The sequence below is a fragment of the Manis javanica genome, chromosome 1 (genome assembly GCF_040802235.1).
Source record: "Manis javanica isolate MJ-LG chromosome 1, MJ_LKY, whole genome shotgun sequence".
Classification (NCBI taxonomy): Eukaryota; Metazoa; Chordata; class Mammalia; order Pholidota; family Manidae; genus Manis; species Manis javanica.
The window spans coordinates 188,086,184-188,112,462 of NC_133156.1; the positions used below are offsets into that span (position 1 = coordinate 188,086,184).

General features: G+C 44.8%; 1 protein-coding gene across 1 annotated transcript; it reads right to left on the minus strand.

The window, feature by feature from the left end:
- Nucleotides 1–642: 642 nt before the first annotated feature.
- SLC1A4 (solute carrier family 1 member 4) lies at nt 643–25,070 on the minus strand. Its single transcript, XM_017645629.3, has 8 exons — nt 24,227–25,070; nt 13,282–13,324; nt 11,487–11,549; nt 9,930–10,096; nt 5,499–5,732; nt 3,588–3,782; nt 3,128–3,262; nt 643–1,216 (listed from the first exon to the last, which is right to left on the minus strand). The coding sequence occupies exons 1-8, from the start codon at nt 24,751–24,753 to the stop codon at nt 982–984; spliced, it is 1,599 nt and encodes a 532-aa protein (XP_017501118.3). The 5' UTR covers nt 24,754–25,070; the 3' UTR covers nt 643–981.
- Between the last annotated feature and the right edge of the window lie 1,209 nt (nt 25,071–26,279).

Here is a 26,279-nt window from a genome sequence, read left to right on the forward strand (position 1 = left end):
TTGGTGGGTTCATGATTTTTAATTTAAAAAATTATTTTTCTTAAGTGCAGCATTTTAGGGAGAGTTTGTTGAATTAAAATAATAGACTAGTAACCTAACAAGGGTCCTGAATAACATGGCCACATCTCACCTCCCTGGAGGAAGAGGCCCTTCTCTGGCCGGTTGCCAAATCTGAATGGATGGGGATAAAGCTACAGAGTTATCAGAGGCCCAGGTCATGGAAGCAGAAAATCTCCCCAGGACTGGGATGGGAATGGGGACAAAAGTATATGTGTGCATCCTGTCTTGATTAGGGTACTTCCCCACCCCTTGCAGACTGCACTTCCCTTCCTTTCTTGGACCTCAGAACTCAAATTGTCTCCCTAATGCCACTGACCAGGGACCTCAGCAGTGCCAACAGCCTCTGGAGTATTTCTGACTCGACCATGTGCCGCACCCCCAACTCACAACAACCAGATTCAGAAGCTGGCCACCCCTAGCTGTCGCACAACCTCTGCACCCCTCGTGAGCCCTGTCAGCAAATTCTAGCCAAGGCAAAGAATTTTGGAATTCTTCCAATTATTGCGCCTGGTGAGGCGAGGTGACAGATGATGGCAAAACCCCCAGGTTGCCCAGAAGGCACCCAGTGCAGAGTGGACAGGGTGCAGCGAGAACATCTGCATTTATTTTCCGAGCTTTAGCCACCAGGTCTCTGTGAGCCCGTCACTCCCCTGAGCCTGGCAGCTCGAGGGTATGTCTCCAAACAGAGCCCAGTGCACACACAGTTGTTGCACCTGGTTGTGGATCAAGCCAAATGTCAGTGTTCTGGTCCTTGGTAACCAGTTCCCACTGGGAAACCTGACGCCTGTGCCGAAAAGTACCCCTCACACCCGTGACCGGGCCAAAGCGCTGCTTGGGAGGCTGAGAGTGGCACCCAGGGTCCAGTGGTGACTGACAGGGTGGTACACCACAGCTGGCAGGTGAGCCCGAAGTCCAGCACCTTCACAGGACTGATTCCTTGGATTCCATTTCTGGGGCGCTGGCCACAGGGCCAGCAGGGTTCTGGTGTGTCACCAGCGGTGAGGTCTCCTCCTCCGACTTGGAGTTGGGGACGGCTTCCACTTTCACCTCGCTCAGCTCCTGCTCCCCCTTCTTCACCGCCTTCTGATTCAGGTAGTGGAGGATGCCCGCACCCAGGGCATCCCCTTCCACGTTCACCACCGTGGTGGTGCGGTCCCTGGTGGGAAAAGGAAAGGGCAGGTGTCATAGCCGATGCTGCCTGGCAGTTGGCTGCACACCGCAGAGGGACCACCACTCTGAGTGGCCCTGCTGCTGTCCAGGGAGCATGCTGCAAAGGACACAGGCCTTGCCAGACTCCAAATGGACCTCCTTTAAGTATTTTTACTCTTAAGAAAGTAATAGGCCCTCATGGTAGAAAACGTGGAAGAAAGAGAAGTAAACAAGTCTTTCACCCTTACACCACAGCTGAGCAAATCAGAATTAATCTGCTTCCTTCCAGGCACCTTCCTATGCATGTATTCTATGTGGAACGGACCCCATCATATAACCATTACATAGAACTGGGATGACGGTATAGATAGGATTTTGTGCCCAGCTTCTTCTCCCACTCACCATTACACAGTGGGAGCTTCCCTTCCTTTTCCCATTTTGACACCACATCTCTACTGAGTATCATCCTCAGATGCATTCCCTGGCTGTTGGCAACCAGCATCTCACAGAAAATAGCACTTTTCCAGAAGCTTACCTTCCCATAGATTAGCCCAATAACCATTTGTCGCTGGAGCCAGGAGGAAATATTGTGCCCATTTTGAAGAGAGGAGAAAAAATGTGGACTTGCCTGGGGGCACTGGAGAAGCAGGGGGGCCAGGGGAAACACAGGCCACAGGCTAAAGGGCTTGTGTGACTTCAAGTCCCTACTGGGCAGCCTGCCTGGGTGCCTGATTTCCTCCCCTAGTCCTGGCGAAGCACCCTGTAGATGCCTGCCTTCCCCATGCAGAGGAGGCAGCTGGTGAGGAAGGGGTCGGGGCCTTGGATGCTCTGCTCTGGTTGTGTCCAACTCACCAGCTCAGGGTTCCCTCTGATGAGCTGCCCCTTTCACCGGCATTGCTCTGAGGAGCCATAAGGATTCTAAGAAACCCCTTTAAATTTCTAGGGCTTGAAAAAAAAGGTGGAAACCCACTGTTTCCAACCACCATGGACAGCAGAGCCCCTAGCCCAGAGCCAAGCCCAATGTTTAGGTTACCCATGCCTGCCTCTGACTAGTGTGGCCACAGGTGTCTTTTTTCACTAGTGTTTGCTGAATGCTTTACCACATGCCCAGAACTGTTCTATGTGCTGTGCATGTACTGACTCTTTAATCTCTACCACACGTCTGGTATGGGTTCTACTATTATTCCCATTTCACAGATGAGCAGAAAAAGCACAGACCAGCTCTTACCACACAACTAGTCAATGGCAGATGTAGGATCTAAACTAGGTACTTGGGCTCTAGGACTCATTTTCTTATCCATATGCTCTACTGTCCAACATCAGTACCTCAGCTGACCTTCCCTATAAAACAGGTATTATTTATACCAGGAAAGGTATCACTCAACTCAAGGAATCAACACTCAGACACTGTTCTGTGTCTTTCCAGGAGCCCTGGTGCTAGGGGTCTGGGTCACACCTCCTCCCCTGAGCCCGAGCCAAGGCACTCATGTTAGTGGGGTTCATCTTCTCCGCCCTGCTTGCAGAAATCACCCTTTGGGCATTCCCGGCCAAGGACGATCATTCCTGGAAGCTCACTGCTCTAATGGCCATGACTCCTATACTGCCAATAATCTCCTTAGACTCTTGTGTCCCCCTGTGCCTGCACTGGGAGCCTGGTCTGGGCCTTGGACCCCCACCTCCCTGGATGCTCTAGGCAAGTTCTCAGTAATGACATTTCAGTCATTCACAGGCCTTTGACTCTCATATTGTTTAGTTTTTCCTACTCTAAATTTTGTCTTGCTGGAGCACTATGGGCTTCTTTATGAGGGAGGGAGCTTTTAAGTTTCTCTGCATGCCCCAGACCCAGCAGAGTACCAAACTCCCAAGGAACTCAATACAGACCTTCTTTTATTCGGTGCCCTTAGGACTTGCTACTTACACAATCCAGTCCACAGCCAGGATTAGAGAGAGGTCCCGCGTGGGCAGCCCAATGGCCTCCAGGATAATGGCGATGGTGAGGACTCCTCCAGCTGGTACACCTGCTGCCCCAACACTGGACGCCGTGGCTGTCACTCTAAGGGATGGCACAGCAGGGGCAGCTGTTCACACAGGGCATGGAGTGGGCGCCAAGAAATGCAGAACACAGCAGCCCTGGCTTGGAAATTGAAACCCACCCGACCCTAGGTTCTGCTGGCTGAGCCCTTAAAGATGATTCACTCTCATCAAGTAAATTCACCCTGTCCTCATTTTATAAACACCTGAGTACAGCTATCTGTAGATTTTATAGATACCAGAGTCATATTGAGATTGGTATTCATGAAGTTTTTCACAAGAAAGCACAAGAAAAAACTTAAGTTTCGACCCAGGCTTAAGGATGAAGGAAAGAATAATGAACTTACAGAATCGTGAAAATCTGTCCTGCTCTCAGCTCGATGTTGTTGAGCTGGGCAATGAACACTGCAGCCACGCACTGGAAGATGGCTGCTCCGTCCATGTTCACAGTGGCCCCAATGGGGAGAATGAACCTGCTGATCCTCTTGTCTACACCATTGTTTTCTTCAATGCACTTAATCATAGAGGGAAGGGTCGCTGAGCTAGAAATGGGAAAACCACCACCCATGAGAGCCATCCTTCCAGGTCAGGCTAACACATTACTCAGACTCGGGAACAGAGCAGTTAGCACCACCCTTGTTTCTGTAGTTCTCGCCTTGAAATTAAGAAAAATCAGAATTGTTTCAAAAGTTCTGTCACAACATGGGGTTCTGTCAACTCCCAAAGCATCCAAAATCTGAGTCCTTATGTATATGTGTTATGTTATTTGCCTTGATGTACCTGTGCCAAATTTCTCAAGAACCACACATTGCCTCGTAGTGCAAAATGTTCTCAAGAGAACAAAGAACTACTTATTCTATAGGTGCATCTCCTCTGTTGAATGTTTTTCCCTAAACACTAAACAGCATACTATTATTTATTTTTTTATTTTAATTTTTTTTGGTATCATTAATATACACTTAGATGAACAACACTGTGGTTACTAGATTTCCCCCATTATCAAGTACCCACCACATTCCCCATTACAGTCACTATCCATCAGCATAGTAAGATGCTATAGAATCCCTACTTGTCTTCTCTGTGCTATACTGCCTTCCCCGTGCCCCGCCCCCACATTATGTGTGCTAATCATAAGCATACTATTTTTTTTTCTTCTGAGCCAAGAAGCAGGAATGGCTGTGAGAGTTTGAAAGAACAAGGCCTGCCCTCTCCAGCTAGCTCAGTAGGCTTTTGCAGAGGGTGGCTGGCAGAGCTGAGAAGTAGGTGTGTTTCTGTCCAAGCCAGAGAAACTTACCTCCCTAATTCTTTTTACCACCACAACCTTGTCATACAAACAGCCATTTGGGATGGGAGGAAACACACAGCAGAGAGGTAAAAACTCTGTGTGAATGAAATGAAGTGCTGCTATCCTTTCCAAGTTTTCTTCAGTTCATTTGCAAAGCCAGATGTTTTTTTGAAGGATGTCCAATAATGACAAGGTCCGTATTCTGAGCTAAATCAGATGATCCCATGGTACTCTGGACTCCTAGAGAGCCAAGCACACGTCTGCCACCATGAGGCCTTGGTCTTGTTTTCTGATTCACACATCCAGAGTGAGAATTGGGCAGGTGTCATTCTAGGAACTCCCCTGCAATGCCTTCTGAGTTAAGTGGCTGCCTTCTTTTACTAAGGCAAAGGTTTTACAAATGATGGTGAGAATCTACAACTGGACTAAATAATAATCTGATTGACTTCTAAGGCACAAGATGGAGAAAGGAATGAGGCAATCCTTCATGCCGGCAATCCCAGAAATCCACTTCCAAAAGGCACTGGGGCTGGTAATACAAAAATACTGGTCAGAAGAGACCAACTTGGAGTTATGAAGGAATTAAAGTAAGTCCAAGGCATATGAAATACAGTGAAAAATACTGTTATATCTTTTATGTTGAGAGATGGCAACCACATTAGCATGGTGAGGATTTAGCAATGTACAGAATAGCTGAATCACTAGGTTGCATATCTGAAACCAACATAATATTGTGTATCAGCTGTATTTCAATGAAAACAAAAGTAAATGAGGAAAAACTATGATTCCTAAAGAATGAAAAACTTTAATTTATATGAAAAAAATTAGTCAAACAGGAAACTAAAAGACAATTATAAATCCATAAAAATTAAACAAAAAATTATGTCCAGATATCGGTTATGCATCTACTACTGGGCTCACGAGGGTCCACAGTAATGTCCCAGAGCAGCCAAGGCACCAAAAATCCACTTACCTGGAGCAGGTGGCAAATGCTGTTGCAAATGGTGTGAGGAGGCCCACAAGGAACCTGAATGGGTTTTTTCGTGTGAAAGCAAAATAAGTAAGTGGCAGAACAATTCCTCCATGAATAAAATGGCCCAATATAGAGGTGAAGATATATTTCCCAAGGCTGGTCACGAGCCCAATGATGTCCTTCATTTCCACAATCTTGCTCCCAACCAGGAACATGATGCCCACGGGCACATACCTAAGGCATGAGCACAGACTACTTGTGAGTAAGAGTGGAGTGGCAATGGGGCTGGGAGACGCAGGCCTGCCTGATGTAAAACATGGAGACTCTAACTAGGTGGTCTTCAGCTCTCCCTAGGATGACCCTGAGGAATAGAAAGGGTGGGCCCATTTTACAGGCCATGAAACTGAATAAAATTAACATGATAAATCACCAATGATGATGGAGTCAGTATCAAAACCCAGGCTTCTTTCCACTTGGATATATGATATTCTTGAGGATGAATGCTACAGACCACACAGGCTCCCAAGCAGGGAGCCCAGGAACTCCTCAAGGTCAAGCCTCTGGGACTGTGAGCTTGACTTGCACCTTTGCTCAGGCTATTCTGAGAACTCAGTAACATGAGAGACTAACACCTATTTTGCAGAATTGCTGTGGTACAGACTTGAGCCAAAGTTGGGACTTCTGTGAAGTTTTAAATTCTTTGTGGTTTGGAAAACATGATTCCGTGGGAAAAAGTCATTAACAATGACCCTCTGGGAACACTTGTGGAACGTGAAGATTTTTTTAATATTAGGATGGGAAGAGGGAAGGGAAGGAATGAACTATGGGAGCTACAAAAAACAAATATCAGTTGCTTTGAATTTAATATAAATCAAGTAAGAATTTTATAGCCATTGACTTTCTTGGTCAATTTTAATTATATTGATAATAATGTCACATAGTTCAAATTTCAAAGGGTACAGAAGGGGAAACAGTGTGAAGTCTCCCTTCTACCTCTGTCCCCCAAGCACCCAGCTTCCTTTCCTGGAGATAGCCAATGCCATTGGTTTCTTGCATTTTCCTTCCAGACATATTCTAAGGAGTATTGTTAATTTTAAATCCCATAATAGTACATGAATACATTCTCCTTTCAAAAAATTAAAATACAGTAGATAGGCCCAAATCCTCCTTAGGCACCATCCCAAGCTGGGCAGACCCTTCCTCAAATAACCGCTCCTACTTCCTATGCATCTGGACCCATAGCTGCATATTTAAATCTTTACATTTTAAACCCCACATAATGTCTTTGAGATCTTTTCCTATCAATACATAGAAATCAACCTCATTCTGTTTTTTTAATTGTGGTAAAATATGCATTTTTAACTACTTTCAAGTGTATGGTTTAGTGGCATTAAGTGCATCCATATTGTTATGCAACCATCACCCTATCCATCCAGAACACTTCCATTCCCATACTGAAACTTGGTATTCATTAAACAATAACCTTTGTCCCTTCTTCCCCTGTCCTGGTAACCACTGTTTCTGTCTCTTTGATTGGACTATTCTAGATTCCTTTTATAAATGGAATCATACAATATTTGTTATTTTGTGTCTGGCTTTTGTTGCTTAGCACGGCGTCTTTGAGGTTCACCCATGTGTCTCATGGGTCAGAATTTCTTTCCTTCTTAAGGCCGAATGATATTGCACTGTATGTATATTATCCACTCATTTGTGAGGGGACATTTGGCTTGTTTCCACCTCTACCTCATTCTTTTCCAATGTCATCCTCCGAACCAAAATACTATAAATTATTTTGCCATTACCCTGCTGATGGACACTTCCATTACTCCCAGGTTATCATCAGTACAAACAAGGCTGCAAAGAGGTTCTTTGTGCCCCCATACCTGGGTTCTCTAGAAGTGGAGCTGCTGAGATACAGGCAGGGTGTGTGTGTGTCACATTTTAAATTTCAGTGAATACCGACAAACTGTTCTCCAATATGGCTATTCCAAGTCACGTTCCCACCAGCTGTCTATGAGAAAAATCCCTTTCCTGGACCACTGACTCTCATGGGGAATGATTTTGCCCCTAGGGGAAATTTGGCAATATCTGGACATGCTTTTGGTTGTCAAAACTTTGGGGATGAGCAGGTGATGCTGGTACCTAGTGGGTGGGGGCCAGGGATTCGTCAACCATGTTACAACACACAGGGTGGCCTCCAAAGAATCCTCCGACCCCAAGTGTCTAAGCATGCTGCTGTGTAGACACCCTAGTCCCACCCTTATCAATGCCTGCTAAACCAAGCTTTCCATTGCCCTGATCTCTAGTAGGCTGGACAGCCCTCAAAATGTTTATTGGTCATTCAGGTTTTCTCTCCTGTGAATTGCTTGCTCACATATTTTGTCCATTTTCTAATAGTTTATTCAGCCTTTTTTCATTTTCAGCAATCAGAACTCTTTATATTAGTGCTTCTCAAACTGTCTTTGTGAAAGGCTGGTTTCTTTCTATCCAATCAGTCATGGCCCAGTGTTCTTACAAAAGACACTAAGAATATTAGAAAAATGATCATGTGTTTTGACACTGCAGCAATAGGAAATGGCTATAAAAGGTTTTGAACACTTATTACCTCTAAATAAACACCACTGCAGACAGTTTGTAAGCTGGCTCCAGTCCTTTGATCTAATGTTTTGAGACTGTGTGTGTATATATATATACACCATATGAAATAAATATCAATGTTTTTCAGAGTCTTGTCTTTACTTTGTTCAAGGTATCATTTGCATGCAAACCTTTTGTATTTTTGATACCGTCAAATAAACAGATTTTTATGGCCTTTAGTTTTTGTATTTTGTTTAAGACTTTCCTACCCCTGTATTTTTTTTAATACTTTCAGAGGAACTCCCTCCTTTTTTCCTCTTTCCTCCCTGGATAGAGTAACACGTGGGTTGACGGCATGAGTTTTATAGGAGCATGGCTATGCTCATTCACTTACAAATCTTCTAAGGTGCTTTTGTCCTACAATGGCAGAGTCGGTAGTCGCCATAGAGATCTCAGGGCCTGCAAAGTTTGCTGACCTTGCACTTAATCCATGGAGAAATTATTCCTGTGAATAGGTGCTTTGACATCAGAGTAGGTAATTAGCATAAAGAGCTACTAGTGAAGATACTTCCCACACTGCTTGAGATCCTTTAACCAGCAAAGGCATTTTAAACCCCAATTCTGTTTGAGATGTGCTTTCTGGGCCACAGGTGTCCCACTGTAGTTAGACGCTTTACAGGGTCTGCTTTAGTGAATAGTTGCTTATATAACTAATATCAAATTGAACGAAGGACCACTGATTGGTTTCCAGGATGAAAATAAATGTCTTAACAAATGAATATAATTTTCTTGCATAGAGTTTCCTTTAATTCAAAGTTCGGGAGAGTTTTAGACTAAAAAAATAATCCAGGAGAAGAACTTGACGTATGAGGAAAACACTTTTTCCTTTCTGAAAATATTTTTCTCCCCAGAAAAACAACAATCATATGTAGGGTCATGGTTGCAGTGACAGAGTCAGACTCTGGAATTTTTGGTTGAGCCAGAAAATTTAGTTGAGCAAGAAAAACACAACTAATGGGGGCTCTGATCATAGTGTCCCACTCAATTCCAAACTTTCCTACCAAATTCCAGACTTCTTCCCTAAAATCAGTCCAGCGGCCACCCCAATGCCATCTGAGATGAACTCCTGGGATGTTTAAGGGTTGATGATATGGAAAATGCTTTATGAACAAAAGGATAAACTAGTTTCTTGGCAACGAAGAGGCAGAAGCTAATACCCACAGAAGTTTGGCGTGGGTAAAACTTACTAATGGAATTGCTTTGATTTCTGAGACATTACTTTGAGGCATCTGGTCAAATTTTTACTTTATAGCCAGAAATCGATCTAATGGTTTTTATTAAACAATTACCCTTTCACTGATATTACATAAAGAAACATTTATGTAAGAAAAGACCATTTTAAGTTAATATATGCATGGGGTGAAGATGGATTTCTCTTACATGTTGTGAAGTACTAAAGCAGCCCCTTTGAAGCTTAAAACCTATCATTTTAAGGTAAATGAACCTTATTTTATGCAGCTGATAGCAAATTTATGGAATTCATTGCCCCATAAGATGATATGTGCATCCCATATGGGATGATAGTAGGAACTCATAAATACATCAGCAGTGATAAAACCATAAGGGGGTCACTAAAGGGTGATAAGGAAGTGACTGGTAACCATGGCACATACCTGACTCTGAGGTCCTGGGCAAGAAGAGAAACTGTCTCCCCCTCCATCACTCCCTATACCAAGACTGGCCCAGGCACATCAACCATATAGGGACCTGAGCCAGGTGACCCCGCAGGAGTGACCTGGAACAGCAAAGCCGGGTTCTTTTCTGGACGGCAGGAGAAGTGAAGGGGAGACTCACCACATAATCCAGGATACCAGCACCATTGTCGCTTCATTGAAGGAATTGAAGAAACGGATGAGTTCTTCTCCTTCAGAGCCAAGTTTCTTTAGGGCCACTCCTAGCACCAGGGCAAAAAGGACCAATCCTAAAATGTTCATCCCTTCGATCTCAGTGCCAATGGGGATCTGCAGGATCAGAGGGGACAGCGGATCTAAGTTTACAACAGATGAATGAGAATTAAAGATGCATCACTTTGTCTCCACCAGACTGAAACTATGCCCAAAATGAGAAAAGACTTATATTTTCTTGGATCTTCAGCAATTTCACAAATCAGGGGGTAGGAAACTCAAGGGATAATGGAATTGGAAGATACAGAGAGTTAAACAAACAAAAATTTCACCTAGTTGTTAACTCTTAAAGCTGTTCAAAATTGGCAGAGGTTGAAGCAAAAAGTAATGAGCTTGCTGTCAGTGGACATATTCAAGTAGAGGCTGGACAATCACCTCAAAGGGTTGCTTTTAAAAGAAGAGCTGGTTGGTAAAAAAGTTCCTTCAGATCAAGTGTCAATGACTGTAACTTTTCTTCTCAAATGTCAACAATTTCTTTGTTGTTAGGCTGTTACAGTGGCCTCTTAGCTAACAATTTTCACAAAAGATTTTCAGGGTCAACATGGGTATTTTCAGGATATTTTTCCTAAATCACTGACTCAAAATGTATGGATATACTATATTCTTCATGTTTTCCAGTAATGCTGACTCTCACTACTACAAGCATATATTAGACAAACATTTTATTCCATCAAAACACATTATGAAATTCTGAAATGGAAACATGTCAGTTTGATCCGAGTTCTAGTCCCAACCCTGATACTAAAAAACTTCTCTGAGCTTCAGGTTCTTCATCTGCAAGATGAAGTGAACTTGACTAAAATAGTAGCCTTAAATTCTTTTTTTTAAGTAGAACTTTTTCTTCAAGCAAAGAAAGGTTAGTACACAGAACACCTCAGTCCTGGGAGGTATATGTGAGGGAGTGGAGGAAGGGAAAAATACCTCCTCCTTCCACTGACAGCTCTGTGGCTAGGTGGGATAATCCTTGAGGTCCCTCATCCCTTCCAGCTCTGTCCTGAAGTCTGGGAACCTAGTCCAGCATTTGGCAAACAATAGCTGCTCAAAAAAATATACACGAATGAATGATGGCTAGAGTGAGTGAAGCCCTTAAGACAAGTATGTCTACGTAGGAGTAGGTTAAGTCACCTATTAATTAATTATATTTCAGGACAGCAGGAGTGTTACAGAGTATTTTTTGGAAAAAGCGGATGTTAGTTTCAACTTGATAAAATGGATCTGCTAAGATTCTAATATTACAGATGCTGGCCTTTGGCCACGATGGCAAATAACCAAATGTGTAAGCCTACCCCATGTGCTTGCCTAAACTATGTGCTTTAAACAGTCCGTTCCAACCCCAAAGTTTTCAGCCTTGCTAAGAAGAGAGTACATATCACGTATATTCCTTCAATTAAGTAGCACTATTTGCTTCACACATATTTATCACAAGTGATCTTATAAAGAACTTTACCTTTTCATGGGTTACATTTCCAGAGCTTGTGTTGTGGGTCAACTCTTTATAATCAGTTGCATACTGTGAACAAGAGGAAGAAAAACCCACTGTCAGTTCACAGGTGGAGACTGGCCCAGAGGAGTGCTGGGCCTCTTGCTACTCCGGCATTATTCACTCCGAGTGCTCTGGGTGTTCCTCACTAGGGTGGCCTGATAAAGGCCTCTGAAAACTGTACAAAAGGTACTTAAGACCAAGGCAGCAAGTATTCCAAGAGTTATCTAGGGACCCGAGGAAACAGAGAGTTTCCTCAGGTCCTTTGGACAAAGGTTTGGAAGAGGAGGTTGGAACAATTTCATGCTGATAATTTGGTATTTCAAACAGCTGACAGTTCGTATTATTTGGGGAACCTTGGTATTGATTCCATAATGCCAAAAGTCACTTTTAAATGTGTCATTTTATTTTCATTCATTTATTTATGTTCCACTTTGTTCCAGAGCTTCTTTGAGCTTGACAGCTTTTCAGCATCTGTTTCTAATCTGCCTTGAGCCTCCACTCCCCAAAGAAAAGGCTGTGAGGCAGGATGGGGTTTTCTGGCTGACTCTTCTTGACACTCACTTAACAGAAGAGAAATGGCTCACGAAATTTTGGTCCCGCAGTTGACTCCACATACAGCTACATGGAGTCTTCCTGCGGCAGTACGTACCACTGAAATCTGTTATGAAACTCACTTCCTGAGCCCTTTAAGGACACCAGACTTCTGAACTGTCCAGAGGAGCCCACCAGATGGTACAGACCAGAAGGCCTGCTCTGTGCCTGCCCTGGTCTCTCCTGGCTTTGATTTATCAAGCTTTCAGATGGGCAGAGGTGTTCAGCCATCCTGTGATCAAGGGGGTGGAGGAACAAAACCCACTCACACCTTCTGTGACAGGCACTGAAAGCACCGTAAACCTTTTGTTTTCTCCTACGCCATACTATATACATAAAGCACAGCTATGCTTCTATGCAGATTGTTTTTAAAAAGACAGAGGCCATAAGTAGAAACAGAAAAGTTTTTAGTTGAAAAAGGTAATCAGATAGGCCATCTAATCTAGACCTTTGTATTTCATCTCTGTGTAAAGGATGGCCACCAGCATATTACTCTCAGCCTTGCCAAAATTAGGAAAAAACTAGAAACAATCTGAACGTCTATCAACAAGGGACTGATAAAGTTATGGGACACTCATGCAGTGGAATATAGCCAATAATATTATGCAGAAGGATATTTAATCAAATGAGTTCACAGTATACTGCCTTAAAAAAGAAATTACAGAACAGTATCTGTAGTTTGTGCAATACTAACAATATGTGTAGTGCAATTGTTTTTAAAATGTGAGCAAAGGTAGAAAAAACACACCTGAAGGCTGTACACCAATGTGACTTCTATTTTCTTCCAGTTTTTGTATCTTACATTTAATTTTTTTGCAATGAGCACATATTTCCTTTATAATCAGAAAAAAAACTAGCAATGTATTTTTTTTTTTAATTCTGAAATATTTGAGAGATCGCCAAAATGTGATTTGAGGGTACTTCTCAGGTGATGTGAAAAGATGCTGGAACCAGTAGCATATTTTAGAAAAATATTTTGGTTTTGGTTTTGGTTTTGTTTAGTTTTAGTCCAGAGCCCATCTATGAAAATGTTCACCAATGTTACCAAGTTCTGTTAACAACACTATCCCTCCTTGTTTCATCTTGCCTAACCCTACAGCAGTAAATTATACATCCTCCCTGTACCCACGACTAAATTCCATATTTTTTAGCAAAGCATAAGCCCTACCGTACGGAAAGCCGCAACCACAAGATTGGAGGGAAACAGGTTTCTGTTGAGAAAGAGAGCATTTTGTTAGTAATCTTAAAACTCAGTGTTCAAAGTGTCTGCTTTAAGATGCCCCTTCCTGCCTCCTAAAACAATATTCCCTCTCTACCCGCAGCACAGACTGCAGCCTGTCCTTAATCCAAGCACCCATCTGTGCCTCAGCAGCTGGGCTGCAAGAGATACTTTGAGGGCACCGATTTTTATCCTCATCTCCATCACAGTACTCCTTGGTATTCAGGCTCCCCTGTGTCCCTCCAAACCAGAAGAGTTGCCTCGCCTTCCCTTCCCCTAGAGGCCAAGCCCAATGCAGTGGTTTTCAGTGGGAGTGGTGCTGCCTGCTAGTGAACTCCACTGGAGTGTTTTTCTTTTCACAGTAACTGGGGGCATTCCTGAAAAGGGGAGAGTGTGTATAGGGGCATGTGCCAGGGCCTGGCCATTCATTCTGCTAAATGTGTCAAGTCCTGAACAATAAATGGTCTCAAAGCCCTCATGCTTCCAGTGTTGTATGACATACCTGTAGAGGAAAACCTTATTTACCTGCTCCTCCAACCTAATTGTTCATCAGTAGATGAATGGATAAAGAAGATGTGGTACATACACACGATGGAATACTATTCAGCCATAAGAAAGAAACAAATCCTACCATTTGCAACAACATGGATGGAGCTAGTGGATATTATGCTCAGTGAAATAAGCCAGGCAGAGAAGACAAGTACCAAATGATTTCCCTCATCTGTGGAGTATAACAACAAAGCAAAACTGAAGGAACAAAACAGGGGCGGACTCACAGACTCCAAGAAGGGATTAGCGGTTACCAAAGGGGAAGGGTGGGGGAGGGTGGGTGTGGAGGGAGGGAGAAGAGGATTGAGGGGTATTATGATTAGTACACATGGTGTGGAGGGGATCATGGGGAAGGCAGTGTAGCACTGAGAGGACAAGTAGTGACTCTGGCATCTTACTACACTGATGAACAGTGACTGCAGTGGGGTATGGGGGGACTTCATAACATGGGAGAATGTAGTAACCTATTGTTTTTCATGTAAAACCTTCATAAGAGTGTATATCAATGATACTTAATAAAAAAGTAAAATAAATAAATAGAAAATTACCTAACTTAACCCTTTCCCATATTCTGCAGTGACCCTGTTTTTTCCCTCATTTTATGAGCCATCCCACAGCTCCTCTGCTGTGTGTTCTCTTACAGCAGCAATTTAATAAACAAATTCTGTCCATCCACAAAAAAGTAATAATAATTACCTGCTCCTCAACTAAATCCAAAACAAGGTATTTTTTGCACAATTTGAACATACACTGAATTTTCTAGGAATGCAATTACTATGTAAAATGTGGGACAATGATCCCTGTATGGCCCCGGAAGATGACTGGTTAGCCAGAGACGGGTAAGATTCCTCAAGGGAGGAACAACCTAAGACAGGCACAGTCGCAGGGGGGCCATCAGGTGAGAAATTGGGGATCAACAGAGGTGAGGCTCAGAACCTCACCCCCCGTGTTTTGAGAGAAATCTTCTGCATCCGTGGATGTTTTGTTGCCCTTGTCTAGCTTGGATTAATACTTAATCTATAGGCACAGACCTGATCATCTACATTTGCTTTCTTACAGCACTAAACTATGTTTTCTACCTTTATCTTGCATCTACCTACCACTTCAACATTTTATTAAAAAAAAAATAATAATAATAATAATAATAATAACAACAACAACAATAAGGGAGAAATGTGGGATTCACATATAAATCAAGTATAAAAATTAAATGAATATTCATATTTGACCTGATTGTTTATAGTTCATAATGCGTGATCAAAACCGAAAGTTTCTGTGATGACTGCCCTTGCAGTGTTCACCATGTAAGAACTTATTCACTATGTAAGAATTTGTTCATCATGTAAGAACTTGTTCGTTATGCTTCAGAAGATTAGAGACTGATGAGAATTAGGCTTGGGGTGGACTAATGATTGTGCATTGAGTCCCCTATACAGAATTTTATTGTTGTTAACAACCATTTGATCAATAAATATGAGAGATGCCCTCTCAAAAAAAAAAAATGTGGGACAATGATCTTTTTGTTTTGTTTTGTTCAGAATGTTTCCAAGAACTGTTTGTTCATCTTTCTGGAAAATCACCTCACCAATGGCAAATTTTAGGATCTGGGTCCTTAATCACACACACCAGTATCAAGTATTAGTCTGAATGTATAGCTGTCTCATTATGGTGAATTTAAATTCAGAGGCAAGCAAATAACCAATCTGTTGTAGAGCACTTACATACTGAAATGCATTATTTTTATTATAAATTACTCTTTTTAAGTCATATTGATGTTTTGCAATTATGTAAGTAAATTCTATTTATGGATTTCATTTCAAAATAAAGAATATAAAACATTTATCAAAGGAAGAAGATGGAGCTGATCAAGTTAAGCTAGATTTTGAAACCAATATCTATTCAGGTAGACAATTTTTATTGAGGGCCCCCTTTGGGTCAGACCCTGTGCAGGACACTGGTCTTGATATCACTTGATAAAATCCCAGTGACATCTTTTTGCTCTACTTACTTCCTATAAGAATAACCCTAGAAGAATGTCTCTGGATTATCCTTTACAATTTGTGCCTAACTTATGCACTGATTCTTACTTACATGGATGAACTGTTTACCTAGCACCAGAATCTCTTGCAACGCATTTGGTTTCAGAGGTTGGCAGTTCTGACTGTAACCCAGTGTGGCAGGAGTCTCAGACGGCCTTCTGGTAGTCACACCTTTGTGTAATCCTCCCCCCTTGAGTGCGGGTGAGGCCTATCACTTGCTTCTAGCCAACAGAACACAGCAAAGGTTTTGAGCTGTCACTTTCAGGATTTGGTTACATAAAATTGGGGCTTCCATCTTGCTAGAAGACTCTTCAGTGCCTTCTGGGCTTGCATGTCTAAGGAGAAAAGCTGCCATGCTGGAAAGGCCCACATGGTAAGAAACTGAGGGTGGCCTCTGTCTGACTGCCAACTAGGAACCTCCCAATCTAAACTTCAAAGAACTAAATTCTGCCAATAACCATGGGAACTCAGAAGTGAATCCTTCCCTGTGGAGCCTTCAGATGAGACTCCAGCCATGGCTACCACCTTGACTGCCGCCTTGCATATGGCTCTGAAGTGAGAACCAGCTAAACTGTGTCAGGATTCCTGACCCTACACATACTGTGATTCAATAAATGTGTGTGATTTTAAGTTGCTAAATTGGTGATAAATTTGTTATAAAGCAATATATAACTAACAGGATGAATGGGATGCAGAACAACTTCATTAGAATCCTTAGAGTCCTTCCACAGCATAACTGGCATCTATCTAGACTATAACATGGCATTTCCCAAATTACCTTGTCTATGAAAACTTAACTGTTTTTCATATACTTAGAGATTATCAGCAAGTACAGACCTGCATTAAGCACAACAATGTTATCTTCAGTTAAATTCACCATTGCAAAATGGCAATCAGAAATTTGATTCCTATCACAGCATATTTACTTAAAAAAGAAGGTACAAACAGACCAGCAATTTATATTGGCTATTCTTCTGTGTATAAATGAATAGCAAATTACATATGCCTATCATTTCCATTACAAAGCACCTTCCTTACATATTTCCATCTTGTGAGATAGGTTTGGCATCTCATTTCCATTTGCTGTTCTAGTTAGACACAGAAACAGGCCCTTAAGGAAGGATTCCTTTTGGCATCCACCACATGACAACTCTCAGTTGTTCCCAAACTGAGCTGGCCACAGGATTCTCTCCCTAAGAGGGCAGGGAAGTTAAAGGAAGAACTGGGCTCTCCAAGTTCTCACACGGAACAACTTCCCCTGCAAGAACCATTCCTCTGCTGATACAGACATAGCTTAGCCTTTCCCACAGCCTTGAACCACTCTCTTCCAAAGAACACACACTGGTTGAACCCTTCTATCTGGCCTGCCTGGTCTCTTCAGCATGAGCAATAACCCAGAGCTTTCTCACCCAAAATGGACCCTGACCCTGACCTAGAACTTGCAGACCAACAGCCACTGACACACCAAGCTGCTGTAGACAGTCTACAAAAATCCAGTGTGCAGAGAGGGGTATATACAATGCTAGAGGCAAAACGGCAACTCCTATCAAAAAATCAAGTTCTTAAGAAGAATACAGTGTGTTCTGGCAGTTTCTTATAAAATTAAACATACATTTGACATATGACCCAGCAATTCTACTCTGAGATATTTATCTAAGAGAAATGAAAATAGATGTCTGCCATAAACTTTCTTTAGATTATATAGCTCAGCTCTCAGATATTAATGCATGGTAAGGAATCACACTTGGGGCAGTGAGCTGAAACTCACACACTCACAGAATCCTTCTCCTTTACCCTGTCCCTCTGGTTGCCACAGACCAGGAGCAGGAGGAGTCCCGACCCCTGCACCAAGGGGCGAGGAGTTTAGGCTGTGCAAGTAAAGCACAACTTTCTCAGCACTCTTCACGGTCGTGCCTTTGGTGTGGTATCTAAAAAGTCATCACCATACCCAGGGTCACATTATCATCCAGAGGTTTTATGGCTTTATATTTTACACTTAGGTCTGAGCCCCATTTTGAGTTAATTTTTGTGGATGGCGCAAGGTTTGTATCTAGATTCATGTTCTGCAAGTGGCCATCCAAGCTGTTCCAGCACCATTTGCTGAAAAGATGATTTTTGTGCCACACTCTTGTCAAAGATTAGTTGACTGTATTTACAGGGGCTACTTCTGAGCTCCCTATCCTACCCCACTGACCTGTCTGCTCTTCTACCACTACCACACCGTCTTGATTACTGCAGCTTTACAGGGTCGTATAGTCGGCTCCTCTAACTTTGCTGTCTCTGCACACTTCCTAGCCCCTTTGCCTTTCCTTTTTAAACATAGATGTTGCCATGAACGTGGGCTTTTTCTTAGTGATGAGCTCTCCTGAATTCAGGGATCAGCTGCTTGTAAAGCAACAGTTTTGCCCCCAAGGGCTCTCTTTTCAGGCACTTTTCCCAGCTCCTCACAATCACACGGCAACTTCGTGGGTTTTCAGAATGAGGGACATTTGAGCTGGAAGAGATCTTGGAGGTGATTAGACTCCCTCACTTACCACATGGAGACACCAAGGCCCAGGGACATTAAGTTGATTCATTTCCCATTCATGCTCCATCCAGACCAGCACTGTCCAAGAGAACTTTCTGTATTTGTGCTGTCCAATATGGTAGTCATGTGGCTTTTGAGCACTTGAAAATGGCTAGGGCTACGAGAACCTGAAATTTTCATTTTATTTACATTTAAACTAAATTGAAGTAGCCATCGGTGGCAAGTGTCCATCACACTGGACAGTGCAGATTCAGAGTTCTGACACCCAGCATCTGGAAGCCAAAAGGTCTAAATGGTCTTCTCATGCTTACCTCCGCACAGCACTCCATTTCACTGGGTATTAGGGTGCTTCTAACCATTGAGCTCTTTGTCTTATTCAAATTTCCTAAATATTTCCTTTTTCTGTTATTTGATCCTGAGAAATGTATTTGAATTACATAACACCAGATATACATCAGACCAAAAATTCTCAACCATTAGTAGGGCGTGAAATCAATTTATTGTCTTACACCAGCATTTTATAAAAGATGTGATACACTAGGCAGAATAGAAAGTCTCAGCATGTATCACATTTAAAATGTTGTTTTGTGGAACTTGCGTTTCAGGCTGTGTACACAGGGGTAGGGATATATAAGTGTGGATACTGTAATTTAAAAATGAACTTCTTTTAGTGGGTATAAATCAGAAACATCTGCAAAAATGCCAAGTCAATACTAGTAAATCCAGAGGTCCAAATCAGACCAAACTGGGAGAGAATGAATGGACAAGCCTTCCCAGTGCTGTCAGAATCTTTGGGTGCATTACTTAAACAGAAAAACAGGTATGAGCCGAGGCTGAACTAGCAAAGGATGAAGTGCTAGTGGTATCGTACAGACTCTTGCAGTTCACATGATGAGAAACTTCAAAAATGTTCCTCCTTTACACATTTGGTATTGTTTGTTCTTCTGACCCTATTGTCAGGGCGCTATGCATTTCCTTGCTCTATCTGAGAAGAATGCAAAACAAACTACTTTAGCTTAGGTATATTTTTTGTTCCACATGTGCTTCCTTTTATTTAAGTTCAAAAATTCTTTACTGAATTTATGAAAATTTCAAAGACTCTTCAGAACAGGATACAGCACAGTATGTATGCCTGATAAACATTTATTATTCCTCATGTTTATTGTTACAGAGTCAGGCAACAGGGACATGTCCCTTCAGATCTTGGTACCCCCTACAAGGCTAAGAGCAGAGGAAGGGCTGGGGGTGGTGGGCACACCTAGGGTGACAGTGGGGGTTGAGGGAGTAATCCACCCTCTTTTTAAGGCCCATGTCCAGTTTTAGATTCTATTCAGAAAGGCTAATGCTGGGTCCCTGGGGTGGGGAACTTTTTAGGAAATAAGGCTATGAACAGCACTAATTTTCTTTATCAAGTAGCCATCAGCTGTCCCTGAAAAGCTGGGACATACTGGAATATTAGCAAGATAAATATTAACTCATTTAATCCTCCTAACAAGTTTAGATGTATACTATTATAAACCTCACATTACAGGTAAGGAAACCAAGGCACAGAAAGGCTAAGTGACTTCTCCAAACAGCTAGTAAGTGGTAGAGCTGGATTCAAACCCAGGTGGTTGACTTCAGCATCTGCTCTCAATCACTTCCCACGCTCCCTCTATGGGTTTATGCTCTTTTCGGTCTCTGAGCCATTCAGGTATTCTCCTGGCTGGTGGAAGGAATGGTGTCACATTAAACACACACACCCTACACTTTTTTAAAAATTACAAGCTGTCATTTTTTTCCCTTTAGTGACTAGTTAGGCTGAGAAACCTCCATTAATTTGGATCCTGTCAGATTGGCTAAGAATCTTCATCTTGCCTGTAGGAGAGAGGGAGAGAGACATAGGACAAGCAACTTGCCGAGATCATAAAAGAAATTACTCACTATTCACTCCCTTGGCTTCAACCTAGGGGCTACTATTAGACCTCAGTCTCCAGTAGGTTTCTTTGCACCTATTAAAGAAATGTGTCCTTTGCAGTTTGAGAGGCATATTCATCATATTCACACCAGTTCTTGGGAAGAAAACTAAGTCCCACAAGCCTCCCTCTGTAAAGGGAAAGGCTCATGCTACAGTTCACTGTTGAGAAAATGAGTGTAAGAAAAACAGGCAACAGGTAAACTCTTAATTATGTCTCCCAGGAATGTGGCAGGACCCTGCTATGCTTCTGCAGAAGACAGAGTGACCCAAGGCCACTGACTCTTCTGCCACTGCATACATAGCCCTGGGCCAGCAGCTGTCCCTACCTGCCTCCTTTGCAGATAAGCCTCTGGTTTTCCATTTGGAAGCTATAAATTTCAGCATCTGGACGAATGTTAGAGGCCAGCTGCCTCAATCCTTTCCATTCGTAGATGAAGAAAACTGAGGTCAACTTTGGAGACCGCAGCACATAATGCAGGGGGAAAACATGGTATGTTGGGGAGGATATGAGATGATTTCTGCCCCATTTCAGAATGGAAGGCTTTTCTATTAGTTTTGACTTTTCTCCACTTTCCCAGCTTGCCACAGTGTTGATTCTATTAGTCCCAAAAACAGTCAATGTGCACTTTTTCTCCAGGCTCCAACATGCTTCCTGATATGATTAAAGACTACATGGGCTCCAAGTCATCTTGAGCTCCCCAAACACTCCTTTTCTCCCCAAACACTCTCATTTATTTCATACTATGAAGGGAGGGCCATCTCTATAAGTGCACAAGAACTGGAAAAACCTAACCGCTCTGTAATAGCGCTCCATTTATAACAAGAGTAAGCATATATTGGGCCAGCCCTGTCCTAAGAGCTTTACAGCTCTTATCATTTATTCCTCAAAACAGTTGTGTGAGGTAGGGGCTATCATGATCCCCATTAGGAAGATGAGGAAGCCAAGACACGAAGTAGGGACATGCTTGAGGATGCAGCAATAGTAAGCATTCTTAGGGACCAAGAAGTTCCACAGTGACTGGGTTTCTGATAACCTGTTTCTGTCTCTTTGGTGTCCAGACCATTTAATTTGGGATGAAAGTCACAGCTCAATCACCCGGCTCACACATGGATTTGAGCATCCTATAATGGCTCTGGGTCTCCAGGCACAGAGCTCCAGGCCAGCTGGGATTCTGTGAACGTCCCCCCTGCCAGCTGCTGTCCACAATCACTTCTCAGCTCTCAAAGGGCTTGCTTCTAGAGTCAGGGCCTCATACCCACTCCCCAGTCCACTTTCTTATTTCCAATCCTTTGTGTGTTGGGAAATCAAACCACTCAGCAGGGACATTCTGAATTTTCTAAAAGGTATAATAAATATCTATTAGCTTCACTTCTTTCTGACTTGTAGTTCCATCTTGAAAAAATAAATCAGAAATCATGGCAGAGAGCCCATGGGAGTTCTGAGGCAATGCACTAAATTAGCAGACCTTTCCTACTCCTTATAGATGCTTAGGTTCTGGGACGTTACCAGGTAGGGCCTGCAGGATAACTGAGGTGTTGAGTGGCGCGGTTGCATTTCATCCATGTGCCCACGGGCAGAAAGGCCCGCACCCTGCCTTTGCCAAAGAACACGCCCGGAGTCACACAGAACTGACACTGGTGAGGCTTCTTTGAAGGAAACAGTTTTGAAATGTTTACCCAGAGACTCCCTGGACTCAAGAAGCATTTCTACATGGCTCAGGACTCAGTTTCCTCTTAGAAGCTGCCTGGTGTGAAAGCCAAATGGACACTTTCCTTCAGGGAAGGGGCTCCACTCCTCTGCTTAGAGGAAGTGGGCATCTGCCCTGACCCCATCACGCCCTTCCCTCAGCCCAAGGCAAACATTTCTGAGACAGTCGGACTAGACAAGCAGCATAGTATCATGACTACAGCACATTGACTCAGGGAGGGGAGACTGGGAGAAAGACAGCCCTGTGGGGACAAGATCCAAAATTCTTCTAATCCCTCTTTTGATAAACCACTCAGTGACCTTGAGCAAATCACTTAATCTCTATATCAGTTTCTCAGAAAATAGGACCATCCCACCTGCCCCACCTTTATCCTTGAGTTACTGGACTAAATGAGGTTGCTGTTGGAAGCATTATGAAACTACCCATTGCCAACAAGCCAGACACAGGTTCTCTCAGTCCTTCCCTCTATCTGCAGCCCAAGTCACTGGCAGGTCACACCTACACTGATGGCTGAGCCATGATGCTGGGTCGCCATTCACTTCAGAAGCAGGCGCAGAAGGGGCTTGGATCTAAAGCCAGAAAACCATGATCAAGAAATAAGATGTCCCATCTGGGGCTGGTGGTAATATGATAAGGCCCCCTCACAGCCTGCCGCATTGTTAGGTCATTTCCTATCTCCTGAGCCTCCCCTGAGGGGGTACCACCAGCAGGTCAGAGCTGGGAATCCACACTCCCTTCCCTGGGCCACTGATCCCTACAAGAAAGAACCCTTCAACCCCATAACCAGCTTCCCTCCAGGATACCTGACTGACACGCTGAAGTCAGCAGTAAGTCAAAGGCCCTCTCACTCCTGGCATACTTTGTTTTCAGCGCCCACCTAAGAGTCCCCAAACTTTAAGGATCTCTAAGGCTGTGATCTCATCAAAGTCTAAATAAGCCATGTTCCCCTGCCTTTTTGGTAAGAACTTTTTGGTCCCCCTCATCGTTTTTTTTCCCCTAACTGCAAGTGCCTTGGACTTTTGCTGTTGTTACAGTTTTAAGTAAATAGTCTCTCTCGTAAGTGGCAGACGGTCATCACATTTTCCAGTGGAAGAAATTCAAACAGTAGGAAGTCAAATCACTTCACCCAGAGTTTGCTGTTTCTCACAGCCTCAGCAATGAGGAACTCTGCCTCAGTGACTCAAGACAAAGCATACCTCCAAGGCTCCAAATCCAGAATTATCGGAAACTTAGAGGGGGAGCCAGGGGAGCTCCTCACTCAGCTGAACCTAGCCAGGTCAGTAAATGCCTTCAGGCTGCATTTTTACATCTGTGAACTCTGAGCTAATGGAGAAACCAAGGCAGGCTGAGGCTTTGGATGATCCACAGAAACTACACTATGCCTCAGGTGAATAAAATGCAACTTCTAAGGGTCATAAAATGCAGACAAAACTAAATAAAGATAATTTTCTTTCCCTCTCTAGACCTTATACCTTCCCACAAACAAGGCCTCTTGAAACTTACAATACTCTACAGTGGTCCCTACTACGGAGCAGGCAGCAACCTGTCCCAATTTCCCAGGAAAGGTGTATTTCTGGGCAATGGGCTCCACACAGTCAACTCCAGCCTTGGGATCCCTAGGTCCACTGACAACCCTTCAAAAAAAATTGCCAGTTCCTCCCAAGCAAAGAGCTGAAAACAGGGAAGGCCACCAGGTATAGGCAAGGATGGCTCAACAGGCAACCTTTACTCAATGCTGCCAGAAGCTTTCAGGCACTGTGGGAGAAAAGGGGTGAAGAGGTTGGGGCGTTGGAACGTTTTTCCCAGGGAGGGCCGCCAAATCTAAGGTGAGACAGCTGCCTCTTCCCTAACCAGTCCCACCTAACGGGAGGGCTGGTTCTTGCTTAAGGATGCAGCCCTGCTCCTTGAGATTGTCAGTGCACCCCGCTGATGTTTACAAAGGTGCGGTCAGCATTCAAAGAACCAAGACGTTATTTTGATATTTTTTAAATGTTAAAGGCCATCACAGCAGCCAATTAAGAAGTATATGAGAGCTTGCTTGCGTTAAATACTGGAGTGCATTAGAGAGCTGGCGTCTCCCACTGTGCGCTTAGGTGAGGTGGGGAAGAGTTACCTGGCCAGGTCGAGGAAAGAGTCCACTGTCTCTTTGGGAACCGGAGTGGGCCCCAAATCCTCCAGCCCCAGGTCGCTGGACTGAAGGGTCTGTGCGCCAGACCCAGGCTTGATGATGAACGCCAAAGCGACGGCAAGCGCGGAGGCGCCTAGCGTGGTGAGGCCGAAGTAGGCAATGGCGATGCCGCCCAGGCGCCCAAGAGAGCTGGCATCGAGGGAGGCGGCGCCCGACACCAGGCTGCAGACCACCAGCGGCAGGATGATCATGCGCAGCATGCGGAGCAGCATGTCGCCCGGAAAGGCCAAGTAGGTGACCTGCGTACGGCTTAGCCCGAGCCTGCGCAGCGCCGCGCCCAGGCCGGCGCCGGCCAGCACCCCAGACACCGTGAGCAGCACTAGCGCGTGTCGCCGCAAGAAGCCGGTGCAACGTCGCGCGCGTCCCGCAGCCGTCCCAGACGCGCCAGGCCCCGCTGCAGGCCCCGTTTGGACGCTGTCTAGGTAGCCATCGGTCTCGCTGCTCTTCTCCATGGCGCTGTCTGCGGCTCCCAGCTGGAGGAAGCGGGGAACTTGGGCTCGGGGGAAAGACAGGGCTCTCAGTGAACGGATCACGCAGAGGGGCGAGGACTGCCAGCTATACCCCGCGGGTTCTGGGAGCCGGCCCGCTGGGGGGCTCCCGGGCTGGGAGCAGGAATCAGGTGCGGAGCCGGCCAGCAGAGGCGCGAGCGACCAGCAGGAGTCCGGGCCTGAGGGGATAGCGCCGCGCCCAGCCTTCCCACTACGGCCGGGCTGCGGATGATGCAACGCGCGAGCCGCGAGGGAGGACGCGGATGCGAAGAACTGCCAGAGCTGGGAGGGACCAGAAGCCCCTGCCTTCACACCCGGCGCCCCGCCCTCCGCGGCTCCAGCCAATCAGTGCCAGGGGCCCCCGCGCGCACCCCTCGCTCTGGCCGCCGGTGCCGGTGGAGGGGAGGTCGTGCGGGGGGCGCTGCCCGAGGCCGCTGGGACGCGGGCTGAGCCGGCCCATCCCCGCGCCCGCCGCCGCCTCCGGGCCCTGCTAACGGGTGCCGGCTCCCAGCGCCCGCGGGGTGGCACAGCCTGAGGGACGGCTCGGGCTCGTTGGCACCTGCCCAGACCGCTCGGGCCGGCCGGGGTCTGGGCCCTCGGGGTCAGAGGGCCCAGGAGAACCTGGAACGCAGTCGCGTTCCTTGTCCTGTGGGCTGGGGGAGGAAAGGGATTCCCTCCAGAGTTGCAGCTTTCATGCGCACTCGGCTCGTCGTGGGCGCGAGAGCACACCGGCCTCTCGCATAGGGGCCGGCGCGGTGAGAGGGCCCCCGGCTGTCCTTCCGCCGTTTAGTTCTCCATCAAATCCTCCCCTCCAACAAGAGTCCTGTGGGGTTAACAGCTGTAAAGCATGCCGGGGTCCCCAGCGTAGGCCCTGGCCCCCAGACAAAGGATAGCTAGCTGAATGAATGAATGAACTAGAAAAGCCTTTACTACCCGCTCATTAGGGCTCCGACAAAGTCTCGCCCGTTAAGCGATACGGATCAGCCAGCGTCCGGTCGGGGTTAGCGCACATTAGCCCGCTCAGAGGCGCGTGGCTTGGATAGGCCCTGGATTGCCCGGCAGCTGTCTGCAGTGTGTGGTTTGAAGATGCAAAACTCTTCTAGAAGAAACAGATCTCTCTCTCCAGCACTGCAGGCTGTTTTTTTACCACATAACTCGACTGAAACACACAGCCACTGGATTTTTAACCTCTTCCATTCCCTGGCCTCCAGGCATCGTGCAAAAAAAAGTGCGAACAGCCGTTTAGCCCCCCTGCATAGATGGTTCTTTCATGCTCACATTTGATTCATTTCCTTTTTTTTTCAACTTTTATTTGATATCTGCTCTGGTCATGGCCATGAAAGAGAAACCTCTGCAGAGTCGTTTTGCTCTGGTACATTTACTAAATTTTTTATATTTTCTCATTCTGCTTTTGAAAGGAATCGTTCTTTTAAGACCTGTTAAAGGAAAAGTCTTACATGTGGCTAACCTGGATGAAGGAGGAAGGCAAT

Bases quoted from the DNA above. Each gene is read 5' to 3' on its own strand.
- SLC1A4 (XM_017645629.3), bottom strand. From the start codon at position 24,753: ATGGAGAAGAGCAGCGAGACCGATGGCTACCTAGACAGCGTCCAAACG. The intron at 3,783-5,498 runs GTAAGTGGATTT...TCCCATTTCTAG, and splicing joins GCATTTGCCACCTGCTCCAG to CTCAGCGACCCTTCCCTCTA. The intron at 3,263-3,587 runs GTAAGTTCATTA...GCCATCCCTTAG, and splicing joins GGACAGATTTTCACGATTCT to AGTGACAGCCACGGCGTCCA.